Source organism: Oenanthe melanoleuca, chromosome 6, assembly GCF_029582105.1.
Source record: "Oenanthe melanoleuca isolate GR-GAL-2019-014 chromosome 6, OMel1.0, whole genome shotgun sequence".
NCBI classification, from domain to species: Eukaryota; Metazoa; Chordata; class Aves; order Passeriformes; family Muscicapidae; genus Oenanthe; species Oenanthe melanoleuca.
This window is the reverse complement of record NC_079340.1, coordinates 10,455,324-10,480,054: the sequence shown is the minus strand read 5'-3', so window position 1 is coordinate 10,480,054 and position 24,731 is coordinate 10,455,324. Positions and strand designations below refer to the sequence as shown.

Here is a 24,731-nt window from a genome sequence, read left to right as displayed (position 1 = left end):
ATTTTGAAATTAAGGGGCTCTCAGGCAAAGATATGGGAATTAGGAATAACAGTTGTTTACTAGGAAAATTAAAATAGAAATACAGTATTACAAAGAACAATACCAACCCTGACAGAGTCAGAAGACAACCTGACACCCTGTCAGTCAGTCAGGGTGTTGGCACAGTCCCATTCAATGGTGGCTGCATCCTCCTGCAGTGGCAGATGTGGTTCAGCTGGAGCAGTGCTCCTGTAGAAGGTGCAGTTTCCTCTGAAGGTCCAGGGATGATGTGGAAAGGTCTGGCTTTCCTCTGGAATCCAGTGGAAAAGGCTATTTTGTGGTTCCAAATCTCAGTTTTTATCTGGGTAGGAAATGCTTGGCTGCTCCCCTGGCTGGAGCATCTCCCAGTGGGATGATGTAATTTTATCAGTCACACAGTGGGACTGAATGGGCCAGCAGCAGATGATATCTCCTGGAGGGAGGATGGGTTGTGGGAAAGATAAAGATGATTGCCCCAGCTGGTTTTAAAGCTGGCCCATTAGCAGATGGTATGTGCCATGGAGATAAGGGTCACTGCCCCACCCAGCTTTAACAGATGGTGATAAATAATTATGTAAAGCACAGAGAGCAAAGGGGCTGAGCTGCTCCGTGAGCAGAGGGGTGAGTGGCAGTCAGTGTTTCTGAACCTCTGCTCCCTCCATCCCGCGCAGTGCGCCGCTCCAAGGCTGCCGACGAGGAGAGGAGCCACCAGGCGCGCCGGGCGCGGGACGAGTACCGCCGGCAGTCCCTGCGAGCCATCCAGAAGGGCAGGGTGGCTGGCCTCAGCCACCTCTTCCAGGGGACAAACCTCAGCAACCACCAGGACATCAAGCTGAACAACAGCGCTGCGAGTCTGTCTCCCGCAGCAAAGTCCAGGTTGGTTTGGGTGCAGCGGTTTTGGAACAGTTTTCTCTTGGATTGCTCCCTCTCCAACCCCCACCGTTCCAACAAGCTGTTCTTCAGGCTTTGGGAGTCCTCAGTCTGGCTGTTTCCTGATGATAAGAAAAAAGGAATGTTTAAAGGAAAAGAAAAACAGATTTAATGCAAACTAAATGCCATTTATCTCCAAGCAGATTTCTTAGAATTCACACAGAGATGACTCCTTGAAAAGACAGTATGAGATCAGTATGCGAGACTGTGGTAAAGGGGAGTCAAATGGACAAATCTGTAGGCAAGTCTTAAGCCTCAAGCCTAAAACTGCCTGCTGCTTAACAGCTCTTCTTCTCTTTTTTTTTTTTTTTTTTTTTTTTTTAACGGAGTGCAGTCCTAAATATCAGAAGCTTTTCGTTTTTTCTGCCTTTTTTTTCCAGACAAAACCAAGTGTCGTTGGTATTTATTAATCTTTCATTTGACTATGCAGAGAGCACAATTAATTGCAGGAGAGGAGGAGAATCCAAACTGGAGGATGATTCCTATTAGCTAAAACACACAGAAAGTAGTAGAAAGAGTGAGGCAGGCTGTCAAGTAGAGAATGCAAAGGAAACATAAAAGTTTAAACAAAACATTCCCTCTACTGTGCTTGGTGGTTTCTGTTTGGAGACACAGTGTATTATAGCTGATACTGATTTAGAGTTTTTTGCCTTTACTGGAATATACCCAAAGAAAAAAGATTTGCTTGCCAATATTTATATGGGAATAAAAACGATGTGGAAAAGGAAAGCTGACTGAAGCTTCCATTGTGGTAAATGTTTTTTTTTCAAAAACACGAAGTAATTTCACCAAACTGCAGAGAGCTGCACGAACAGAGGCTGCGCTGCCCGTGTCGCAGCTGTGCCGGTCCATGTGCAGGGAGGGAGCGCTGGCCCGTGCCGTGTTTCCGCGCTGCTGATGCTCTGTCCGTCTGTCCTTGCAGCGCCTGGGAGCGCCCGGCGCGGCCGCTGTCCCGCGATCTCATCGTGCGCTGGTTCCGGGAGGAGCAGCTCCCCCGGCGGGCTGGCTTCGAGAGGAACTCCGGCAGGATCGCTCCCTGGTTCCACGGTAACTCCCTGCTCACAGAGCTGCCCGGGAATGAGCCTCGCCAGCTTCCATCCCAGAGGGCAAAGCACAGAGTGCTAAACCTGTTGAAATAACACTTCTGCGTCTTCCCTTCCATTGCCATGTGAATTTCCTGTTTTCCTTTTACTAATTAAGTAGACTAATTTGGGATTCAAATCACCAAAGTTGTTTTCAGGAATATTTTGGCCAAAATATACTTGCTGCAAAATAGCAAGCCAAGCAAGAGTACTGAGACCAAGAAAGGGTGAAAAGTACCCCAAAATTAAGACCAAAAAGAGTGCAGTGATATGGTATGTGGACGACTGACATTCAGGTTTTTGATTTACCTGATTTGCTAGAATGACTTGAACTAATATCTTTTTAATTCTTGTTATACTTTATAAACTGGAGGAGCACTTTTTATTTCTTGCTTTCTTTTGCAAACAAAAATTATTAGCTTTTTTTTTTTTTTTTTTTTTTTTTTTTTGTCCTCAAAATTAATTGAGGGTGTATAACATTAAGCTGTTTTCCTGAAATGGGAAATGTGCAGATCCAAAATTTGCTGTCTTATCTGCTGGAATTGCTAGCATCTCTGAGACTTTTGCTTTGTATAGCATTTGCAATGCAGCTGAATATTTGATATCAGTTTTACAGGTAAGACATCTTATTTTCATAGGTATTAGCAATGATCTTTATATTCACTATACTGAGACATTAAAAAAAAAAAAAGAGTTCTGGCTTAATAGCTGACATAATTGAGGGGCCAGCAAGACTTTAAAGTTAAATCTCTTTCTTTTTTCCATTGCTGCTTTTGATGAGTCTATTGCTCTGTTCAAAGCACTAAGCTGACCCTCCTCTGATTCATCATTCTCTAAGCCTAAAATGAAGATGTGTGGGCGTTCTGAAGTGAACCAGGCAAGATTTCTGAATAAGTTTAATGTTTCATATGTTTCAGATTTGTTTTTATGATACACAAATCCTGATGTGTTAAAAGACATCAACAAGCAGCTATTTTCATTGGCTTAATTAGACAGAGACACTGAAGTCAGTCATGTGTAGCTTGTAAATGCTAAATACTTTCATTTCTTATGAACAATGATGCAGTGTTGTTTGCTTTCTTAGAGAAGACATTTGGTGTGGTTCCTTTCTGAGAGACAAACTGATTAAAATTTCATTTGTGGATATTTGCCAAAAGTGCTCCCAACCAGGATCTTTCTGTATGATAAATGTTTTCCCTGTGTGTGGGAAGGTCACATCCATATAAATTGCTGTGAGGAGTTATGAACATAATTTATGCCTAAAGTTAAGGAGGTATCTGGGCTTGAGCCAATGCCTGTGCAGTTTTTCTACTAATATTGGTGGCTTTTGGATTAGTCTGTTAATTACTGAAAGAATTGAGGCATTCATGATAATTCTTTAATTTCCCAGGTCATGCTCTTAATATCTTGAGAAACTGAATGCAATTGCTTATGAAAGTGAGAAAAGTACCTAATTTTTCCTTCTCTCACTCAAAGAGCCTGACAAAGATAATCAAGATACAGTCCCAGCCTAAAGTTCAGTGGTTTTATTTGCAGGGGCCCATGTGAGGGCTGTTTTGGTATCTATTTGTTGCATGAGTTGTTTTGGCTTCTGGAGCTCTGGTCAGATTAATTGTTACAATTGTAAATTGTGAACAATTCAGCTGCCTTGCAACTCTTCTGCAGTGGTGGAAGCTAAAGAGGTTGTTACAGGTGCAATAATTAATGTTTGGTGGTGTCACCTGGTGTCTGTGTTACAGTCTGTAATGGACACAAACTCTGAGGAAAGCCAAACAATCCATCACAGATTATTCTGAGTTGGGAGGGACCCACAAGGATTATTGAGTCCAACTCCTGGCCCTCCTGTTATTTTGTATTTTATTCAGGGAACCAGCATATTATGTATGATTTTTAAATTATTTTTGCCTATGAGCAAAAATACAGCAGAATATATTTGACTTGTATAAGAAATTGGCAGTACAAATGCTGCTCTGCAAAGCCCAGAATTACAGCTGACAACTCGAGCCACTGGGGCACCTCAAGCATCTCTCACAGCAGGAATAATCAGGTCCTGCACATCTCTGAGCAACTTCTGTATTTTCTTATATCTCAGTTTGGGGAGTTCAATATTCTGCTTCACATTAAGGGTTTTTTGAATGCAATGCACCAAGAGAGCTATTGCAATAGTACTGAAAAAGCAGGTACCAGTTAACTTCAGGATTACATGTTTTTGGCAGGGCCAGTAGAGCTTGGGTTGCCTGCTTGGACTGCCAGGTTGTTCAGCTTTTTAGCTGAAGTTCAGCATTAGCTGATTCACTGTCTTCAAATTGTACTGTGGACATATAACTTATTCTAGTTATGCAGAGGTGAGCCCTTGAGACAGATGTGTGCAGCTAAAGTAGCAAAGTACAAACAATAATGCAAATGTCTTTATCCCCATATATTTGGCTTATTTTCCACTTTAAGTCATCAAAGCAACCTGGATTCCATTTAAAAATACACATTGTCTGGGGCATTTTCATGGGACATGAAACAGGGTAACATATGGCATGCTTAATGTTACCTGAAGTTTTCCTTTTGCCTTCATTTGAAGAATCACTACAAAATGTTTCATTTGAACCAAGGTAGTAAAATCTGTAGTAAAGAAAAGTCTTTCAAATCAGAACATTTCTTCCTTTATTCACAAAAAATTACTTAAATGAACATCAGCTTTAGCTTCATCCATCTCTATTTGTCTCCTGGAATTATCATCAGTTATCTAAGTTCCAGCAGATGTTTTTAGCTCATTTGAAATAGGCTTTATTGTTTTCTTCATTAAAAAAATTGACATGTTAAAGAAACAAACTGTAACATACACCTGAATTCTGGATGTAAATTCAATTATTTTTTGCTCTGTTTGAATAATAGGTCCTTGCCAAGACCCAGTTCATTTGCCCTTCCAATCTAGAATGACTTTTTAAATTTGCAGAGAAAAAAATTATGTATGTATTTTCAAATGTTTTTTATAAATTAAACCAAATTTTAATCTTGTCCTAAATCATAAAAATATGATATAATCTTTACTTCTTTTGGCTTGTGAAGCAATGAACCTTTTTTAAAGTAGCTTATGCCCAGTTTGTGTCCACAGTGCAGTTATGTTCAATTCTCAAACTGTTAAAACAAAGAAGAACTAGAGCCAGTGATTAAGGTGTCACCAGGACTGTCTTGGGATTTAATGTAACCAGTGTCTATTTCTTTTGTATTGTCTAATAGTTGCCTTAGGTTTGAGTAAAAAGAAATATTTTCAATTTTTTTGACTATGAAAACTAAGAAACTGGTCTAAATTTAATTAAAGTGTGAAAACCAGAAAGTTTATAATTATATTCTGATCTCCTACCTGCTAATTGATGAGTATAATTAAATGATTTATATGGGCATCCTAATGTTGTATCAAGTTGTATGAAAGGTTATTGATAATTTGAATTAAGAACATTCTTTGCCAAGATCCCAGTTGCTGATATGCTTTGAAAGGAGGGAAGTAAATTGGTGTTTAGGATGGGAGAGCTGTCTCTCAAACAGGCTGGAAAAGGGGAACACATTCCTTGTTTTTGCCAAGTTCAGCTTTGAACTGCATTTTTCTTTTCAAACCCCTGTGGGACCCATGCCAAGTCAAGGGACAGTTGTCAGTCTTCCTGTGGGTTGAAGAGTTTTGCCAAACTATCACAGACATTAGCAAATTGTAGTTTTCAGTTTAGTGCAGGCACAAGACACTTGGGATAGAATTCCATATGGCAACAAAACTAAAGACCCTTTCCTCCCCCAGGTATTTAACAAAATCTTGCTGGTGGCTGAAATGTGTATTATTTCCATGTTTGCTCTTCTATTTGTCCTTCAGCCTTTCTCTTGTGCTTGCAATCTGTTTCAGCACTTTTTTCCCCCCTTTCCAACTAGTTTGTCAGCTGTTATTTTTGATGGTTGGGATATTTTTAACTTCAGATGTTAGACTGTTCACCCTCACAAACTTTGTTCTGCATTTGGTTATCTTCCATTCAGAATATGGGAGTGCTGGTCTTTGCAGAGGAAATATTTCCCCAGCTTTAGTTGAGAGCAATGTTTTATGATTGCTGCTGTTTATGCAGAATTTAACAGGGATCTCTCAGGTGTGTGGTCAGCACAGTGCAGAATTTATTCATTGCCTGTCTCTGGGTGGCTGTGTGCTTGTTTGCCAAGCATCTGCTGCAGCACTATCAGATCTCCACTTGCCTCCAGGTTGAAAGGAAAGTTCAGAGGCTGATATCACAGATCTGGAAACATGAGGTAGCTGCCCTAAAGGCTGCACCTCTAAAATGTAATTGCAGCAGCATGGGTGCTGTTGTGGAGAGTCAGAGGGGTGCAGGGAGTGGGGAGTGTGCAGGAGCTGATCAGAGCAGATGGAAGGATGGGTGGAAATAATTCTGAGACATGCAGGAGATGAATTATCTCTGAGGTCAGGGGAGCCAGGGAAGAAAATTTTCAGTTTAACAGGAAAGTGTTGCAAATGTTTACAGGTCAAATTTTAACCTCAGATGGTTAATGCTGTTTTCAGGAAGAAATTTGTTTTCAAGGGGAAAAATCTAGCACACTGAAAGAGTGATAGTGGTTCTGCAGATCAGGTGTTCTCAGTAAAGGAGATATTTATTATTAATATTAATTATGAGTCCTTGAACAGCAGTGAGGGCACATATAGCTGAACTGTGGGAAATATAATATTACAATACTGTAATATTTTTTTAAAGGATATAGAAATGGCAGTGGCCTGTTTGAAAAACATCTAGCAGGGAATAAAGTTTGCTGCTTTGAGCACAAAAGCATGATTTTTCTTCTGCACTTAAAGAGGAACCTTCCAGTTTTTCAATAAATACTTGTTAGGAAGATATAAATCACGTGTTGTAAATCCAGCAGAAGTACAGCCTTCTTGATATTAATGATCTATTTTCTAATTCACTGCTTTGTCATTATCTAGGTTTTACATCTCTTTGAGAAAGTGTACATGTAGATTATCTGCTGAAGTAAACTGAGCCCTAGAGGTCTGGGTTATTTTTCTCTTCTAGAACTGTAGCTGATGATAAAAAGATATAAAGTTTGTTAAAAACTTCCTGAATTCACTGAGAGCTTTTCAGTGTCTTCCACTGGACTTAAAAGATGGAAAAAAAAAAAAAAAAAGCTTTATGCAAGGTTTGGTATCTAAAGCGTTCTGTGGCTGGGAGACAGCTGGAATGGAATCAGAGAATTCCTGACTCAAATGAAAATTGTAAATATCAGTGTACCTGGAGCACACATTTGCAGGAGAGATCCAGTTCTCTAATTTATGCAAGCAATGAAGAAAGGGAAGTGAGATTAAAAAAATAAAAAAGAGTTACAGAATGTCAGAATTTATTTTGAACTGTTGTCTGGGAAATATTAAAAAGAAGGATACTTTCAAGATCATAGATTTAGAAGAGATTGTGTCTTACTCCCTTTATTAAAAAGGTAGAGTTCTCTATTGTCTGCCAGCCTAGAGATGATGGACAGAGTTGTGATCAGGAATTTAAATATCTGAATACCTGCAGGCTCTGTGGCTTGTGGCTGCTGCAGGGTCACACAGGCTGCCAGGTATTGCCACCTGGCTGATCTTGTGCAAAACAAGTAATGCCACAGCTGGTATCAGTCACCATCCCCAGTCTGTGTGGTTTTCTCAGAAAGCTTGGGTAGGAATGGGTGTTACCTTTGCTGTGAATCTTGGCAGGAAGAACAGCCATGGAATGAGTCTGCACACCACATCACATCCCATCATGAGCCCGCATTAGAAACAGGGCTGAGCAGTGCAGCTGGGCTGAGTGGGAAGGCAAGCTCAGCTGTCACCTCTGCTGTCCCCATCCTGAGCTTACACAGGAGCTCCCAGGGCTCTCAGGGCTTTGCCCCTGCGCTGAATTGAGGCACAGAATGATGACATTCCTGCCCTCTGGTGAGTTATACAGAGGGGCTGCTAAACCCTCCATGAGGCTGGGAAATCTGTCTTGCTGAGGATAGGCTCACACTGGGTTTGTACCATGTTAAACAGTAATGCTATTGTAATTCTACTTTAAAATTGTTATAAAGCAGTAATTGTTATAACCTACACAGAGAGGTTTTAATGCAGCAGAAACATGAATCAGCTTGTCCTTGCAGTTTTTTAGATATTCTTTATATGGGTGGATATAAGCATGGGAGCTGTTATTAGAGTCATGGTAATCTGTTTACTTCCTGTGAGATGGAACATTATTTTCTCTGTATTTCCTGAACACATTCTTATCAAACCTTTACTGAATGCTCTGATAGTATTTTTCAAAGATCACACAGTATTTGGAGTTCAGTGTTGAGGTCCTATGGTGGATTCTGGTACTTGATTATTTATGTCCCAAGTCAGACCCATAACATGAAAAAACCCAAATGCTTCCTCAGCTTCAATTCAACAGTCAGCTGCTTTTTTCAAGAAGTGAGAGGTGTTTTCTGTTTCCTGAGAAGTAAGATGATCCTTCACACACTAATTTATTCTACTTAGGTCATAATGATGGTTTCAGTCTGCCAGTTCTTTTGAAGGCTTTGGAATTGTTTTTCTTACACCATTAGAGTTCCAAAGTGTCTATGCAGACAGGTTATTAGCAAACAAAATAAATGTTTTAGACCCATGGCTCCTCTTGGAAGGGAGCAAAGTATCAAAGTGAGGTAATGTGAGCTGTAACATGCTGCTAGGAGAAAGGAAGCACAAAAGAACAGCAGGGAAATTGTAGAATGAGGCAGTTGAATAATTAATGTAAATAGGCTAATTGCTATTGTGAAATGAGCTTTCTTATTCTTTTACAATACATTGTCCTTCTTGACTGCCTTTTAACTGGAAGCTATATTCTAAAGATTTGGCATGTTCTGAAGATAGAAGGCAGCAATTTTCTTAGCAGGTATGGTAGACATTTAAAATGAGAGATGGTAAAGAACAGGTGAGCACAGAGGGGAAACAGGTGTGGTGTGTTAACAGTTCCATGGACACAAACAGGGCAGCTACAGAGCCCAGGCAGAGCAGGGTTAGTTAAAAATAATAATAATTTTTAAAAAATAGGCTTTTCAAGTTTGTGTCTGGCAGTTCTTTGCATAAGTGAAGAATATTCAGCAACTTTTTCCGAGAGTTTACTCTCAGGTGAATTTACTGAAAAAATATTGAAAATCAAATTCCTTTACATTTGGAAGACATCTTCCCCTTTCACTTCCAACACTTTTAAGGTTTTTTTTTGTTTTTTTTTTTTTAAGGTTTTCTTCTCCATCTGCTACTATTAGAGCATGCCATTGTGAGCAATTATGATTTTGCTTAGAGAGCCATCATGGTAGCTTTCAGTATTTACCTGCAATTTTTCACTACAGTTCTGTCTCCATTTTGAACTGGTCTGTGTGTGTGAGTACATTTTTCTATTACTGCAGCTCCTTCAGGCTTTTTAACATTGCATAAAACAAAAAGGAGAGGTGTGTCTGGACAGAAAACTGCTGTTAGTGCTTAGATGTGAAGAATCATTTGTAAAAACCATGTGATATAAGAGCAGGAGTTATTTGAAAGAAATCATATGTAAAGACATAAAAGTCACATTTTACAAAATAAGGAGTGTTACACTCAAGTAAAAAACCCAGACATCTACAAAGGTTGCTTACAGTAAGACTGGAAGGAATTATGATGATTTGATGATGACCAAAGCAAATGCAGAAGGCTTTATTCATCTGCCCAGCAGCCTGAGTCTGAGCAGGGGTGCCCTTGTACATGTGCTGTAGTCTGGTCCTTGCCTGCTGGACCATGCTTTCTCCTTCCAGTGGCACTGTGGATGTGTCAGCTGCAGTTTATCCCAGCACAAGGCACTTTCAGATATCAGTTACTGCCAGCACAAGACATTCAGCTCACACTGTGCACCTTTAAATGCTGTGTCTGTTTGCTTCCTCATCACCCCCTCTAGCACACCACAGGTATCCTGTGCAGAGCCTTGTTAGTCCTGGATGAATTGCTCATATCCTGCTTATTTTTAGTCTGTATCTAAGTGTTTATCAGCCATGCCTGCAGCTCTTCTTCCTTTGCCTGCACACTGACAAGAATGTGCTTTCTCTTTCACAGGCTTCTGAATATGTTTTCATCAGCTTACAACAGACTGAGTTATATTTATTATTTCTATCTATTTAAAGCCCAGCAAACACTTGCAGACCTGAGGTCAGTAAATTTCCCTGATTTCCCAGCAGCTGGACACCTTATTGTCCTTCTTCCTGCTCTGCTAAGCATTGAACCTGCAGTCCTATTGATCCAGCCTCAGGGGAAAAGATCACAAGTTATTAGTTTGACAGCTCTGAAGTAAAACTGTTTTCCTGCTAGGCAAAGACAACTCTCTCAAACAGGGTACCAGCAGGTATTGTGTGTAGCTGTGCAGGGGGAAAGTGTGGGGCTGGGTGAAAACATGTTGCTGGTTTAGCTTAACTCCAGTTCACCCAGTTAGAAGCAGATCATGACACTTGAACTGCTCTCTCCACAGGAGGTAAACAGTAGGAGGTGGTAGAGAAATAAAGAGATTTCTGTGACTGCAGGCAGCTGACCTGTGTTGTCACTGCACCCTGTGCTGCTGTGTGCAGGCACAATGGGCTGGAGTGAGGGAGACAGAAATTTGCCTTTCCTTTGCAAACATTAAGGAAATGACAGCTTCCTTCCATTTTCAATTTCAGAAAGGTCAGTTCTTCCTTCTTCTCCTGGCCTTTCAGTAAATGGGATTGTCAAATGACAAACTCACAACTCTTTTGGAGAGGTAAAGCTCCAAGAGCCATGCACCTTGGCACACTGATTGGCATTGGCTCTGACTGCTTCAAACCCTGGCTCTCTACCCAAGATTAACACCCACAATAAAATACACAAGAGCTCCTAATCCACAGTGGAGAGGACTGAGGTCTAAATTATATGTATTTCCATGGACCATTCTGCCACTGCTGTTACCACTGCTTCTCAAATCAAAGACAGCATGGACCTTCCATGGGTGCATGTGGCTATTATAAATGCATTCCAATATGCTTGATAAAAGGAATCTTTTCAACTTGAAGTGTGCCATAAACATTTATAGATACTTAACCCAAAGTGCAAGAAAGTAGTAGTTCATTAGTCATGAACTTCTATTTTCTTTACCATGCTACTGTTTACAGGTGGGGACAGAAGCTTTAAGAACTAAGATGATGGTAGGACCAAATTATTCTGTATGTGTTCTGTTCCTTTCATCATATTTCTTTCATAAAATTTAGCATAAATGAAAGTCTCTTAATTCCAGACTTTTTATTCAAAATTAAGTAAAAACTTGTGCCTGCTTCTGTTCATAACTTTTTTTGGAATTTGAGATGGATTTGGTTCCTCCATTGCAGTAATTTCTGTTTGTGAGTAGTGGCTTCAAGCCCCTCATTCAGATTATCCTGCTGTGAGTTGGAGCCTAGCTGCTAACTCACTCACCTCAGTTCCACTGCTGCAGGAAATGAGGCAATTTAGAGCTGGTTTTTGGTGGCTGAGTGAGAACTGTGTCAGACCCCAGGGGAAGTCCAGAACTGGGTCACTGTCAGAGCTGCACATGGTTATGCAGTGCCACTCGTTAGGTGTGAAGTTTTTACTGTCCCAGTGCTGCTCTCATTTGACTTTCAGCAGTGCTTCAGTGTCTGGCTCACTTTATTGAGTGATTAAAGGTAACTTTTCCCCCCGAGGAACAGAACACGAAATCGATGTGCAAGAATGCTGCAAGCAGCTGGAAAGCACTGTAATTAACAAAGCTACCCTCAAGTTCCCAAATCCAGCCAAGTGTGTGAGAAGAAAAATTACTTATCAATAGTATCCCTAGATTTACTTTTCTTTGAGCTAGATAAAGAAGTTTCTTAAGTAGATACAGAAATGCTTTGTAGAAATCTATCTGGAACTGCTAATTTAATTTGAATATAGGAAATTACTCCAGATATACCATGATTTAAATTTGTATCCCTTTTAGCAATAAAAGTTCTAATAATTACTTGATTAAAAAACATGTAGAAGGATTCCTTATGAGGTCAGTGATGTCATCTGGAATCTTCTTACAGATAAAAATAGATTTCAGATTGCTAATATACCTATAAAATAAATGCATTCTTAAACTTTACACAAAGGGAATTATATTTAAGGAAATAACCATTTTCTTTCACCTGAGAGAAAGGCATGAAAAGCAAAGAACAGTATATTTTCTGCCTGTTGGAACATTCAGCTGTAAAATTTGAATTTTCCAGGGCTCCATGTCAACTGTGGCTTTTGTTTTTCTCCTCCTTTTGAGTGAGCTCTGCTGCCACTGTGATTTACTAGTACACTTGTCATTTAGGTTTATAGAAAATGTGTCTTGACAGCTTCTTCAACACCCATGAGATTACAGTGTTCTAGGTGAGCTGTAAGATATATGTGCTTTTAAACACCATTGTGAGCATGTGTATGTGTTTATACAGTCAGAGTTTTGTACTTTTTGGATCTATTAATTTAATTATTGAAAGGAGAAAGGTTCATCAGTAATTTTTTATTGTGGGCTGTATTTTTTGTTAAAAAACTGAGGGCTCTCTTATTAGGTAAAAGCAAACTGAGAATGCATTCCACTGCTTTCCTTCTGCCTAATTCATGGCCAAGAACACCATCAGTACAGGTCCTGGAAATCTTGCCTGCCTTGTACTCACACACTGCTGGGGTGGTTGCAGGGCCAGCTGCACCTTTACCAGCTGGTTTCTACTCAGGGTGTTTGTGAGGGGCTATAAACTGTGTGCCAGATCTGTGGCACTAGTCTGGGTTCTTCCTGGACTCAGGAGTTTCACCTGGAGGTGCAGCAGCTCCCAGCTGGGTCACAAGGGAAGCACAACACGTGGAGAAAGGGCTCCAGGAGCTAAAATCCAGCCCCTGCTGCTGCAAGTCGAGCTGGAGGTCTCAAGAATCTTGTTGGATGCAATGAAGAATCAAAATCTAACTTCCATGTAGTCAGATAAAAAGCATAGATGCATCAATACAAACCAGTTTCAATGTGTAAAGGCCACTGGAAACATTAGCAAATCAGCAGCTTCTAGTGTAATATTCTGTTTACTGCCATGTAACTCCTTTATCTTCTAAAGGATTTCAGTGTCTGTTCATTGGGCAAATGCTTTTACTGTGAGACCACTGAATTAATGAAGTTTTATTCATAATTCATTCCCAGTGTACTGAAAAACAAACCAATACTAGCATAAATAAAGCCATTTAAACTAACAGTGGCTCCCAAAGAAGGCTCTGAACATTCAGAATGCTCAAAACATGCCTAGGTATCACCTCTCTGTAACCAGGAGAATTACAAAACCTTTCCTACCCACATGTGTATTTTGTGTTACACTATTCATGACATTTGAATAAACCTTACTAAGCATGAGTCTGTGGAGAGCTTTGGGTTTCCCTTTACACACAAGCAGATTTTGAATATCTAAGAGTCATTACTCATGTCAACACTTCACTTTGCTCTTTCATTGAAGTCATTGTGAGGCTTGTTTGTTTTAGGTAGAACTGCAGATTAATTGTCTGCATGGAAAGTAATTTAAGTATTCATCCAGAGATGCATCATACAGAAAATTATTTGAATCCATCTGCTAGTCTAAAGCCAATGCAGTCATTCTCCTTTTTATAAACACTAACATGATAATTGTTCTTCAATTACATTCCTCTAAAATGTGCTTTCATTCAGTACATCTCATTTATTTTAAAAATATTTTTCCTAAATAGGACTAGGATATATTTCCTGTTTGTCTGAAGCTATAGTCTATATTTTGATTGTGTTGTTGCATCCAAGTAAATAATGTGAAACCTTAAATAAAGACAATGAGTTCAGTTTCTAAGTCCAAATTTGAAGTATTGGGATTTATCTTAATTCAGCAAAATCACGAAAAACTGGAATATATATTGAAAATATTCTTAAACATTCTTTGTTTTTATAACAAAAACATTCTAGTGCTTTTATACAAGACATACTGAAAAGCTTTATAACAATGTGAAGAAAGAAAGAATACATGAGAATTACCTTTTCCTAAAATTATTGTCCTATTTTTCTAGAGATGAGCTTGAGAAAGCAGCATTGTTGTTTTTCTCTGAGTTTTAACCACTAAGGATTGCAGCCTTTTTATAATTTGGCTCATGACTGAGTGCAGTTTTTCCCTCCAGTTTTTGGGTTGTTGGTTTTTTGCTTTTACTTTTTGTGTGTGTTTGTGTGGGTGGGTTTTTGTTCTGTTTTGGTGGGGTTTTTTAATTGTATGTGGAGATGATCTGATAAAGGCAGGGATACCCCTAAAATGTAGTGTTATAGACACATCTGATTTGCTTTTGTTTGCCTTTTTATGGTTTGTGTCATGCAGCCACCATGATTTCAAATATTCTTGTCCATTTTGCTGCTTTTCACTTGGCTTGATGAAATTTGCCAGTAGCTTCCTATTACCTAAGCAATTAATTCCTTTTCTGCATTTGGTAAACACAGTTACTCTCTTTCCTATCCATTTACAGCTATGGCAATAGTGGCCCAGGGATTTACACTAGGATTTAATGCTGCTGTCTTATCAATTCTGATAGAAAATCAGAGCATGTTACAATTCTAAGCAATTTATTGCTATTATTACTAGAAACCTTTTTGGCAGCTGATTGTCTCAGTCCAGTCTGAGTGGACATGGGCCTGATTTTTTAATTCCTCTCTCTTTTCTGTACTTAATTACATGATGGAAAATGGGTATAATGGGTCAAAACTGCCTCAGAATAAATGGCTGCACAATATACAAGGCTAAATTTAATCAGGCCCTAACTGTTTTGCCAGAGTTTATGCTGATTTATTATATAATTTATTCAGTATAATATCAATCACAGTGTAGATATTATAAACCCATGGGCGCTGAATTAAATCTTGTTTTCCTCTACAAGTGGTATATTCATGACAGAGCATGCAAATGGTGGGGTAATGTCCTGCTTTTGGCTGGGATGGAGTTCATTTTTTCTTAGCCCACAGCAGCCTTTTAAAGTGACTTTTCATTATTTACTGTCTCTTCTATACATCTGTAAATGTGGCCATGTTTTTAGAACAGGTTATACAAAGGAGCCAGTCTGCATTGCAAACTTAAGTGTCTGTGTGCCTAAGCAGACAAGTATTCACAATTCAGAAGCATCAAAACTAATTTATGTACCAATACTGAAAAACTGTGAGAGGAAATATATATATTTGGTTTTAGTGTGTAGTATTTTTCTTATGTCAAAATTATTTGAAGAGAAAAAGAAGCATCTTACTTATGAAGAAACATCAATATATTAGATGTGTAGTGCAGAAGCAGAACCTGGTGCTAAAATAAGCAAATATATATGTATATATATTAGCATTTAATTTTTAAAGTAGTGATTATGGATTTACATGTCCTGTGAAGTTTTCCACACTTCAGCCAATAATAGTCATTTCAGATATAGTAAAATATGTAGCTGTTTTAAGAGACTGCACAGTTGAAGTTATGTGCTTGACTTGTCTTTCTTGAGATGGAGCACCTATAGATTTGCAAGTATAAGTACTTCTTCTGACACTGTTTTTAAAGGAAAATCCTGGTGGTTAAATGTGCAAGTAGGCTTGAGAGAAGGAAGATGCTGCAAGTAAATAAAAAAATCTAAGGAGACTTTACTTTTTCCAAAACAACCCCTGAGACTGACAGCAGTTTTGACACTTGCACTTTTTCACCCTTGTCTTCCAGTTGCAGGGAGTGGGAAATGGTAACATTTCCATCCCTGAGTGAGCAGTGGGTCAGGTTCCAAATGCAGCTTGCACAGCAATTCATGGAGCTGGCACCAGCTCTGATTGTGATGCCTTCAGGGGTGAAGTGTTCAGAGATGGCTGATTTTGGATTGCAAATATTTCTTTAAATTACCTTTTAAAGGAGCCTTTGATTCCAGAAAGAGTTACTCCCAGCTTCACAAACTTTCCTCAGCCTCTGTGTGTTCAGAGCTGTACCTCCTATGTCCCCTCCAGCAGCTGCCCATCAGGCAGTGATGGGCTCCTGGAGATCTCTGCAGGAAGGTCATCCCAGCCCAGGCACCCATCAGCAGTGCTGGTCCATGCACTGTTCTTGTCTCTGGTCCCAGTGTCACCTGGCAGCACTGCCTTGGAATGAGCTCTACAAAGCCAGGAACAGACTGCTTTGATTCTTCTTCTTTGCCTTTCTGCAGAAACCCAAGGGAAACAAGAATCTCGCTGTGGGCTTTGTTTTGTTTTGTGCAATTGGTTTGGTAAAAGCTCAGTCTTCCATGTTTGTTCATGTCTGTGTTTCCCTCAGAACCATTTAGGAGAAACAAGAGCCTAATGATGGCTGGAGTTACGAAAACATAAATAGATCCCAGGAGGGCTTTTCCTCTCCCTTCTTCTCCTTGCACATATCAGCTTTCTCATCTTTTTCCTTGATTTAGATCTAATTTGCATACTAGAAGGCTTTTTTCTCTCTCATTTTCAAATTCAGTAAAGTTTGAGAATTTAGATGAGCAGTAACAAGGTGAGTAATGTAAACAAGTGAAATGCCTGCAAAAGATGCCCACAAACTAGAATTTCCCATTTCTTGCTTGCAGGACCAAGACTGAATTAATGCAAATGTTTTGTCTGCCTGGAGAAAGGATGATGAACGCTGCCCACTAACCTTCTAAAAAAGCTGTCACACTTTTCAATTTCCCACAAAACACAGTATCAGTGACTATTGTACCAGGACAGAAGTGTTTTAGTTTGCTGAGCCAGGTTCAGAGCACAAATCTGTTTCTTTGCTCTGTGTTTATTACTCCACTGTGCAATTTTTAGCCCTGTCAGGCTTTAGTGAGATATTTCTGTGTGCTTTACTGATTAAGCAAATTTTCATGTTCCAGTAGATACAGCAAGGTCTTAATACCTACTGCATGTGTCACATCATGCACCCATCACAGAAGTTTACTGATGTTCTGTATAGCTTGCTATCTTTTTGGTACATTATAGAAATAAAAATTTAATCTCATCTGTATTGTCAGGAGGTGAATGTATCCTACAGGAATAATATTTGTAACAAAATTCCCTACTTGGATTAGTGTACTGATATTTTCTCAAGTTTGAAGACATCCTCATGCATATATTTATTGCCATGCTACTTGCAGGAAATGTCAGGTTTCTACAACAGAATGTTTTTATAGGCCTGGAAGTATTTATTGATTTAAAGACCCAACCAAACAAAAGCAAAACCAAAATCCTAACATTCCTGTTGTTCATCTTCCATTGAGTTCACTAGAACATTGAGGCTTCTGACTTTGAAACACAACAGTGTTCCAATAGTGAAAACAGTACAAAATGAAATATTCTTGACCCATAATTTCTGACAATTTACTGATCATACATAGTAAAACCATACACAGGAGTTTAGTTTGAGAAGCCACAGAAAATGGAATGGTTAACTGTTCCACCTTTTAGCATAAGCTTCTTTTCAGAAGCTATTTAGAGAAGAGAAAACTTACAAAAATTAAAGCATAATAGCAGAGATTTAATGCAGGGATTTCACATCAGAAGAGCCTCTATCTATAATATATATATATACATATATATGAGATAAAAGGTTAAAGGTATTTTGTGCTATATTTTGTCTTCTAATACATGACAAAAATGTACAAAGAGAAGAGAGAGGTTAAATTGCTTTCCTCCCCAGCTAATGCATTCTATGGGCTGTTCTGAAAAGAAGGAAGAAAAGGAACCAACACTAGGCTTTGAGAAGACATTAACAGAAAAATTTACAGCTCTATTGCACAGTGGTATATTCAGACAAGGAATGCCAACACCTATCTTTTATGTGCTGCACTGCTTGCTAGTGAATAAGGTGTAAATGTTTTGACAGTGGGTATAAAGGGTTTTTACAGTACTTGATAGCTGGATGTAGAATGAACACTGAAGGAGGCAGCTAAGAGGTGTATTTTCTGCAGAGTGCACAGGGAATTAACTGTGAGCCACATGGACAACAGTGGATGTAACACACCTGATTTTCTGTGAACCTGAAGTAAAATACCTGTTATTACTGCATTATTAATTTAGATGGGATTTTTGAGATTCCCAGGGGAGTAAGGCACCCATTCCTTTCAGAATTTCAGTAGCTTTTTAATTGCTTTAGGAATGTTATTCTTAGGGAATTAAGAAATCTTCTAAGGACTGAGTTTGCTTTTTTCTAAGAACTGCTAAACCCTGACAAAAGAGAGGGCTGAATCCACATTAGAACAAAAAAAACCCCACCCAAACCAACCAATCAAAAACCCTATAAAGAAACCCTTCAAAACCTCCACCCAAGCAAGATGAGTCCTATATATTTTTACCTGTGATACTTCTCCTTGAATTTCTCCTGTGTGTAGAGACTCACCACACTCCTATGCACCAAGTATGTCTTCAAGGAGAGCTCATTTAGGACATGATGGATTATCAAGATGCCTCCTCCTTGCCTAAAGGGATCTCTTGCTATCAGAATACATTATTCCTCTGGGCCCTGGTTTCCTGTGCATCTCTGTGTGTAGCCCAGGGCACAGTTCCTGTACTGAGCAAGGCACACTGGGGAGATGGCTGAGTCTCACTGAAGTGCTGCTTCCCAATTCTGCATATGCTGAAATGTGCCAGGATGCTTACAGAGGAGAGGAATGGAGAAGAATGGCTAATGGGCTCCTGCTCACCATTCCCCAGCACAGATTTATCTCCATCTGAGGTAAGTTACTGCAGCTCAGCTCCTGAAATTGTGCAGGAGAAGAGGTGGTGAGTGTGGAGCAAAGAAAACTTTCCCCAGAGCTCCCTAAGCAGTCTCACTTTGCTTTGCCTAAGGGGCTCAGAGAAGCCTGGCCCCATATCCTGGGCCCTGAGCACTGACATAACTCATCTGTGAGTATATTTCAAATGCTTGTTTTACCTGTTCTAAATATAACCCATCATTTCCTCCCAGTGCAGTTCTGTGGAGACAGGAAGGTTATATTTACACATATTTTAGGTTTTGCTTTATGTGACCTACTACATATATTTTCTTTATTATCAGTATCCATAAATATTACTAGTTACTAGGATTTAGATTACCAACCTGCAGCACAGCATGAAATATCTGCATTCTTACTGGCTGTAAATAGCAAAAGCATTACATGGGAATTCAGGATCCCCTGGCTCTTGGGCTCTTGCCATGACACTTCTGGCCAGAGTCTGGAAAACAAACAAACAAACAAAACAACAAAAAACCACAATTCCCTCAAAACTCCAACAAACCTACCAGTCACTGTGCTGTTTCTGTGTTTGGTTTTTACTGAATTTCTGCTGTTTTGTTATTTGTTGGGGGTTTTTTTCTAAGTGTGGCCATTTATTTCAATGTCTAAATGGAAACAGAACTCTTTTGAAGATCTAGTCCCATGTGAGTTTGTTCTGCTTTAACAGCAGATGGTGAATAGCTTCAACAGCTTTGTTTCTATTACCAGATGTCTTTGATTTACTCCCTTGCTTTGCTTTTTAGCCTTTATTGCTTCTATTCTGAAAAAGCAGAGGCAGAGCTATTGTTACCTCTCAGCTACAGCTTTTCTCACACAATACTATTGATCTCTTCTTTGTTTTGTGGCATTATTCAAAAAGGATTGTGACTAAAAGGAAGGAGAGGGTGCAACCTCTTTAATAGCAGTACACCATTGGTATTGCTGCAAATATTTGTGCATGTATTTAATTGTGCATGCCTCTCCTGCTGGAAACACCAAAGAAATGACAATGTATGACTTTTACTTATATATGTTTACCATTAGAGGCTGAATTATCTTTTTATACAGACATGGCTATTATATGTGGTACTTTAGACCCTTTGTTACTTTTTGATGATTTCAGTCACAGCACAGTCCATAAACCACCATACTCATAACAGCATTCTTTAAATTCTGTGTGACATTGGCAGTCTCAAGGATGACATAAAGTATTCAGTCTAGAAATCACCCTGCTGTAGATCAATTGTGTCCTTCCCAATGAACAACCAGAATTATGTTCAGTCAGTTTAAGAGTCCATGCATAGACTTGCACCTGCGGGAGAGAACTGGAAGAGTCGACCTGAGGAAATTTGCTTTCTTTGAGTGATGCTTTTCCTTGACAGTATAAACCATAGCTGCTCCAGTTCTTCCACAGCAAGGAAGCCATTAATTCATTTCCCTGCTTTTATATTCTTGGTCTGAGTGACTGAAGGAGCTGGGTTTTTCACCTTCTCCCAGACCAGAGATGGTTGCTAGTGTCATGCACTCGAGTGTTGGTCTCAAGCCTTTACTATCCCACCATATTGTGGGATCTCACAAAGGTCAGGTGTATTCTAAATTTTAGCTCCCCAGCTTCAGTTTTCATCTCCTCATGAGCATCTTCATCCTCTGTGGGCTCTGGAAGCTCTGCCCCTCCATAAGGCTCACAGAGTTTTCTCTGTTCTTGCTCCTCCTGGCAGTGCCTTATGTTAACACTGCCATGAGACACAGCCTGCCAGCTCCTCTGGAACCAGGCTGGCCACACTTGGATCAAGCCCTTCTGAATTTCAGTTTACTTGTCTGATTATTTCTTTCAAAACTGATTACCTTCATTCAGATTTTGGCCCCAGGTAGGTTTGATCTTTACTTCCAACTGCATGATTTATTAAAATCATAATAAAGTAGGGATGAATTTTCCTCTCACCAAACTAGAACTTTTAATTCAAAATGCCCAAAACCCTAAAATCTGTTCTACACAAAGTTATTTTCAAGCTTCAAGCTTCAAGTGTTTTTTCCCCTGAAACTTACTTCAACTTTTTTTTTTTTTTTTTTTTTTCCATGATGAGGAGTAATCCAACTTTTGGCTTTCAAATTATGTCTTGAAGAGAAGAAATTGATTTGAAAATTTTTGGAAAATTAGCTCTTTTGCCATTGGGATTTTTTTTTTTTTTTTATTCTAAGTGCTGTAATTAGAGTTATATGACTGCCCAGATCAGTTTTTCAGTTCAAAAAAATAGAAGAGGTAGGCTTATGCTTGGCAAACTGCTCCTTCCCTCTTATAGCCATTTTACCACTATCTTTCAAAGTTTTGATTAGATCTGCCTGTATAATTGAAAAAATGTAGTCCTTTACATTATTCAGGAGTTATCTGCTAATTCCTCATAATTCCTTGTGTTTACTTGGTTATTTACTGTTTAACTTGCTCTCAGTGTAATGTGTTTTTATGACCTTTAGCATGTGAATCATTCATGCAATGATTGCCAGGCATATTTGTATTCATTTGGGCTTTGATCTAATCCTGTTGAAAACAAAGGAGATGCTGGTCTTGGCTTCTCTCTGCTTTGGATCCTGATTAGAGATCTACATCACCCTGGTTAAATGTCTTAAGCTGTATAAACAAGATGATCTCTTTCTTCTGCACTTATTGCAAGTGAATATTCATAATTGTTCATCAAATCAATTTTGCACAAGATAGGAGGCTTTTCATAATGGTTGTGAAAGCACTTCTGCCATGAATTCTTTCATTACATTGTTCTCATTTATTCATGCCAGTACTTGTAACACTTTTTTTGAGTAAGACCTCATGCACTGGAGTGTTTGAGATCAAGCTAATGGAAAAATATGAAAAGAGAAAATATCAGCTGAGCAAATAGCTTCTATTGCAGAATACTAAATGAATGCTTCTGGGCTGTGTTTGTACCTGCTGTCCCTCTAATCTTAGCTGGCCTCTTGGCATATACAAATATATTATAATAGACATGTGTTATAAAATATATATAATATTTATTATATATGTGTGTGTGTGTGTACATATTAAAAATATATTGCCTGCTAAAGGCTGAATTATCTTTTTATATAGACATGACTATTATGTGTGGTACTTTAGACCCTTTCAACAAAGGACATGATGCAACTTTATCTGTATAATGGTGAAAAAATAATTCTAGACTTCTAGTGCATAGTCTGCCTTGTTGGCAAAATTTATCAGCCTTGGATTCGTGCTTGATGTGGCATTCTTGTGACAAATATAAATGTATTTCATCTCGAGTTCCACTCAAGGATGTATGCAGGATAACCCTGAAAGCAGAGTGGGAAGCTGAGGTGTCATTGCAGAATATTGCAGAATAGCACTTCCTGGTGTTGAGGCTCCTGTGAACTTGGAAGACAGCATTAGGATTTCTTAGCTGGGCTCATTAAATTTATAATGAACTCACCACTTCACACATGAGTTTAATATACCCTAAATGCTAGGATGTTCTTTTTCCTGTTTGAAAGATGGGTGGCAGTAAAAAGAACATAATTACAACAAAAATGTTAAGACTTGCCTATCATCATCTACAAATTGTCATTATAGGTCCTGCATTTTAAAAATGAAGCTGTTAGTTAGGAACATGTCAGCTGATGATGAATGTTCTATAATTTGAAATAACTATCTTAGAAAATGTTATTCTCTTGCTAAGAATCCAAGCTGTTAATATCTATAAGCATTTCAAAACTGGGCTGGTTTTCTCATTTTTATACCTTTTTAAGAGATTAGCAAGAATGAGAGTGAGGGGAAATTAGTTTAAAAAGCATCAGTGGTTTCTATTCAATATAATATTTATCATTAATATCCTAACTATCACAAATAAGAGCATCTGTGATTCTATACCTCTTACTGGAGCCTTGGGAAACCAAAGTTTCTTGATTTTAGTTAAAACCAGTTTTCTATGTAAGGGTTTCACAGATGTTGTCTATCTCTGTACAGCCATCTCAGGAGAGAACAGTGCCACTCTTTTTCCAATTGTCTTGAGAAGAGGATAATCTTTTTTAAAGGGTAGAGGGAGACTTTCATTGCTGCAATAACCACCCTCTGAAGAATTGAACCAATGAAAAATAAAATAACTGGGAGGCAAAAAGAGGGAGGAGATGGTGAGGAGAGATGGTTTCTTGTGAGCTATTAACAGAATACAGGGAAGAGAGTGTCTGGCTATAATTTATTATACCATCTTTAGCAATAAAGAGAATTAAAACAAAAAAAGATTTTGGCTGTGAATGATGTAGTGTTTCTCAACTACTCAATGAGATAAAGTGCCCAGAACAAAAATAAGGTCTGACAAAGAAGATGGCAGCATGTGGAAGCTTCCAGTGTTTTAGCTCCACTGATGGGAGTTGAGAGCAGGTGAACAGATTGTTTGCCATTAAACTAATCAATGCTAAATGAATTTCATATTATATGCCTGATAGTGATTCAAACCCTAGAAACATCCTAACAGTGTTCACTGTATAATACAACCACTCTTTTTTTACAACTCTGTTTTACAAATCTTCTATATTCATTGAGGCTGAATTGTCTAGTCTAGCTCATTCCTTGTCAGGGCTGCATAACAGTTCTGGCACTGTTTGGAGAAGAGGTAGTTATAACACCCAATTCCTATCTCAAAAGTTATCAGCATGCCTTCAATCTAGAACTACAGTAGAAATACTGATTTTGTTTTGTAATCAATGTAGTATTTGCTGACAATGGCACTGTTTATCCTTTCCTGTCATTAAATGCTCTGAGATTGGTAGTGTGGCTCATCTGTATTTATTTCCAGCAGAGATTTTTCAAGGAAGTAACCATCATAATCACTAATAAAACTTTTCATGTGTATTTTAGTTAGGTCAGCTGGAGAGAAGACTGGGTTAACAGGTTTCAGAATCAGTTTTTGTGTAATTCCTGAGTAGCTAGTATTGGCATGTGGGTTCATATTGGTACAATCTTTTTATTTGAACAGTGTTCAAAAATTTTTAATAATTCATCTTGGAATACCTCCAACAAAAGTATTTCTAATTTTGAAAAGTGCATCAATTGACACTGTTGCTGAGCAGCTACTTGCTGTTTCTAAACAAAAGCTTATGTTTGCACTGCCTGTTTTTCATGTCTGGTGTGAGGATGTTGCAATGTCCTTCATAAAAGAGAAATGTGTGCCATGCAGAGACTGTATATGTGTATGCTTCTTCTTGGTACTGAGGGCATTCCCATGGGGTCCTCTGAGCCCCACTGAGATTGAGCCCTTCATCACTGCACCAAGCAAAACTGCAAAAGAAATTCATATTCCCAAAGAAGACAAAAAATGAAAGAAGGAGATGCTTTTCTACCTTTCCTAATATCACACAGTGCTTGCTTTTAGTACCCAAACCTTCTCAGTCCCTTCCTATGTCTCCCAGAGGCATAATTTTCCTTGAGGACTTAATTAGAGCATTCCAAACTTTCAGGTAAACTCTTCTCTGTACAAACAGATAATCCTTGAACTATGTTTATTATTCCACTAAAACAATGTGGCTTTTCAGTACTTGGACTCCATGGAACCCTCACCAGGACATGTGTAGGATTCTATGATGACAAGCAGTTCCACTAAATATTACATGCACTGCTTGGAGAAAGTTCTCCCCACAGAGAGTAACTTTGGAACACGTACATACATTATCTGCTGACGTGTGTGCCATGTTCACATTCAGAATGGCCTAATTCAACATCTGCTCCTGATGAGAGGGAGCATCTGGTGTTTCACAGATAATTGAGACATGAGCTGACTGTCCTCTAGGCCGACCAGACAGACTGGAACCAGGCTCTCTGGGTGGATGGCATGCCCAGGTCCAGTGCCAGGTGCAATTCTGATCACACCTTCCTTGTGGGCTGGGATCAGAATAGGTTTTATCTGACACAACCTCTATGCAAGCAGAAGTATCAG

The 24,731-nt window shown here is 38.9% G+C and overlaps 1 protein-coding gene across 1 annotated transcript in view; it reads left to right on the top strand.

Moving 5' to 3' along the window:
- Positions 1-24,731, top strand: part of SH2D4B (SH2 domain containing 4B) — a 56,052-nt gene that overhangs the window by 27,653 nt on the left and 3,668 nt on the right. The window contains exons 5-6 of the mRNA XM_056495158.1: positions 690-912; positions 1,871-1,995. Of these exons, the coding sequence (XP_056351133.1) occupies positions 690-912; positions 1,871-1,995 (348 nt within the window). The remainder of the gene's footprint in view (positions 1-689; positions 913-1,870; positions 1,996-24,731) is intronic.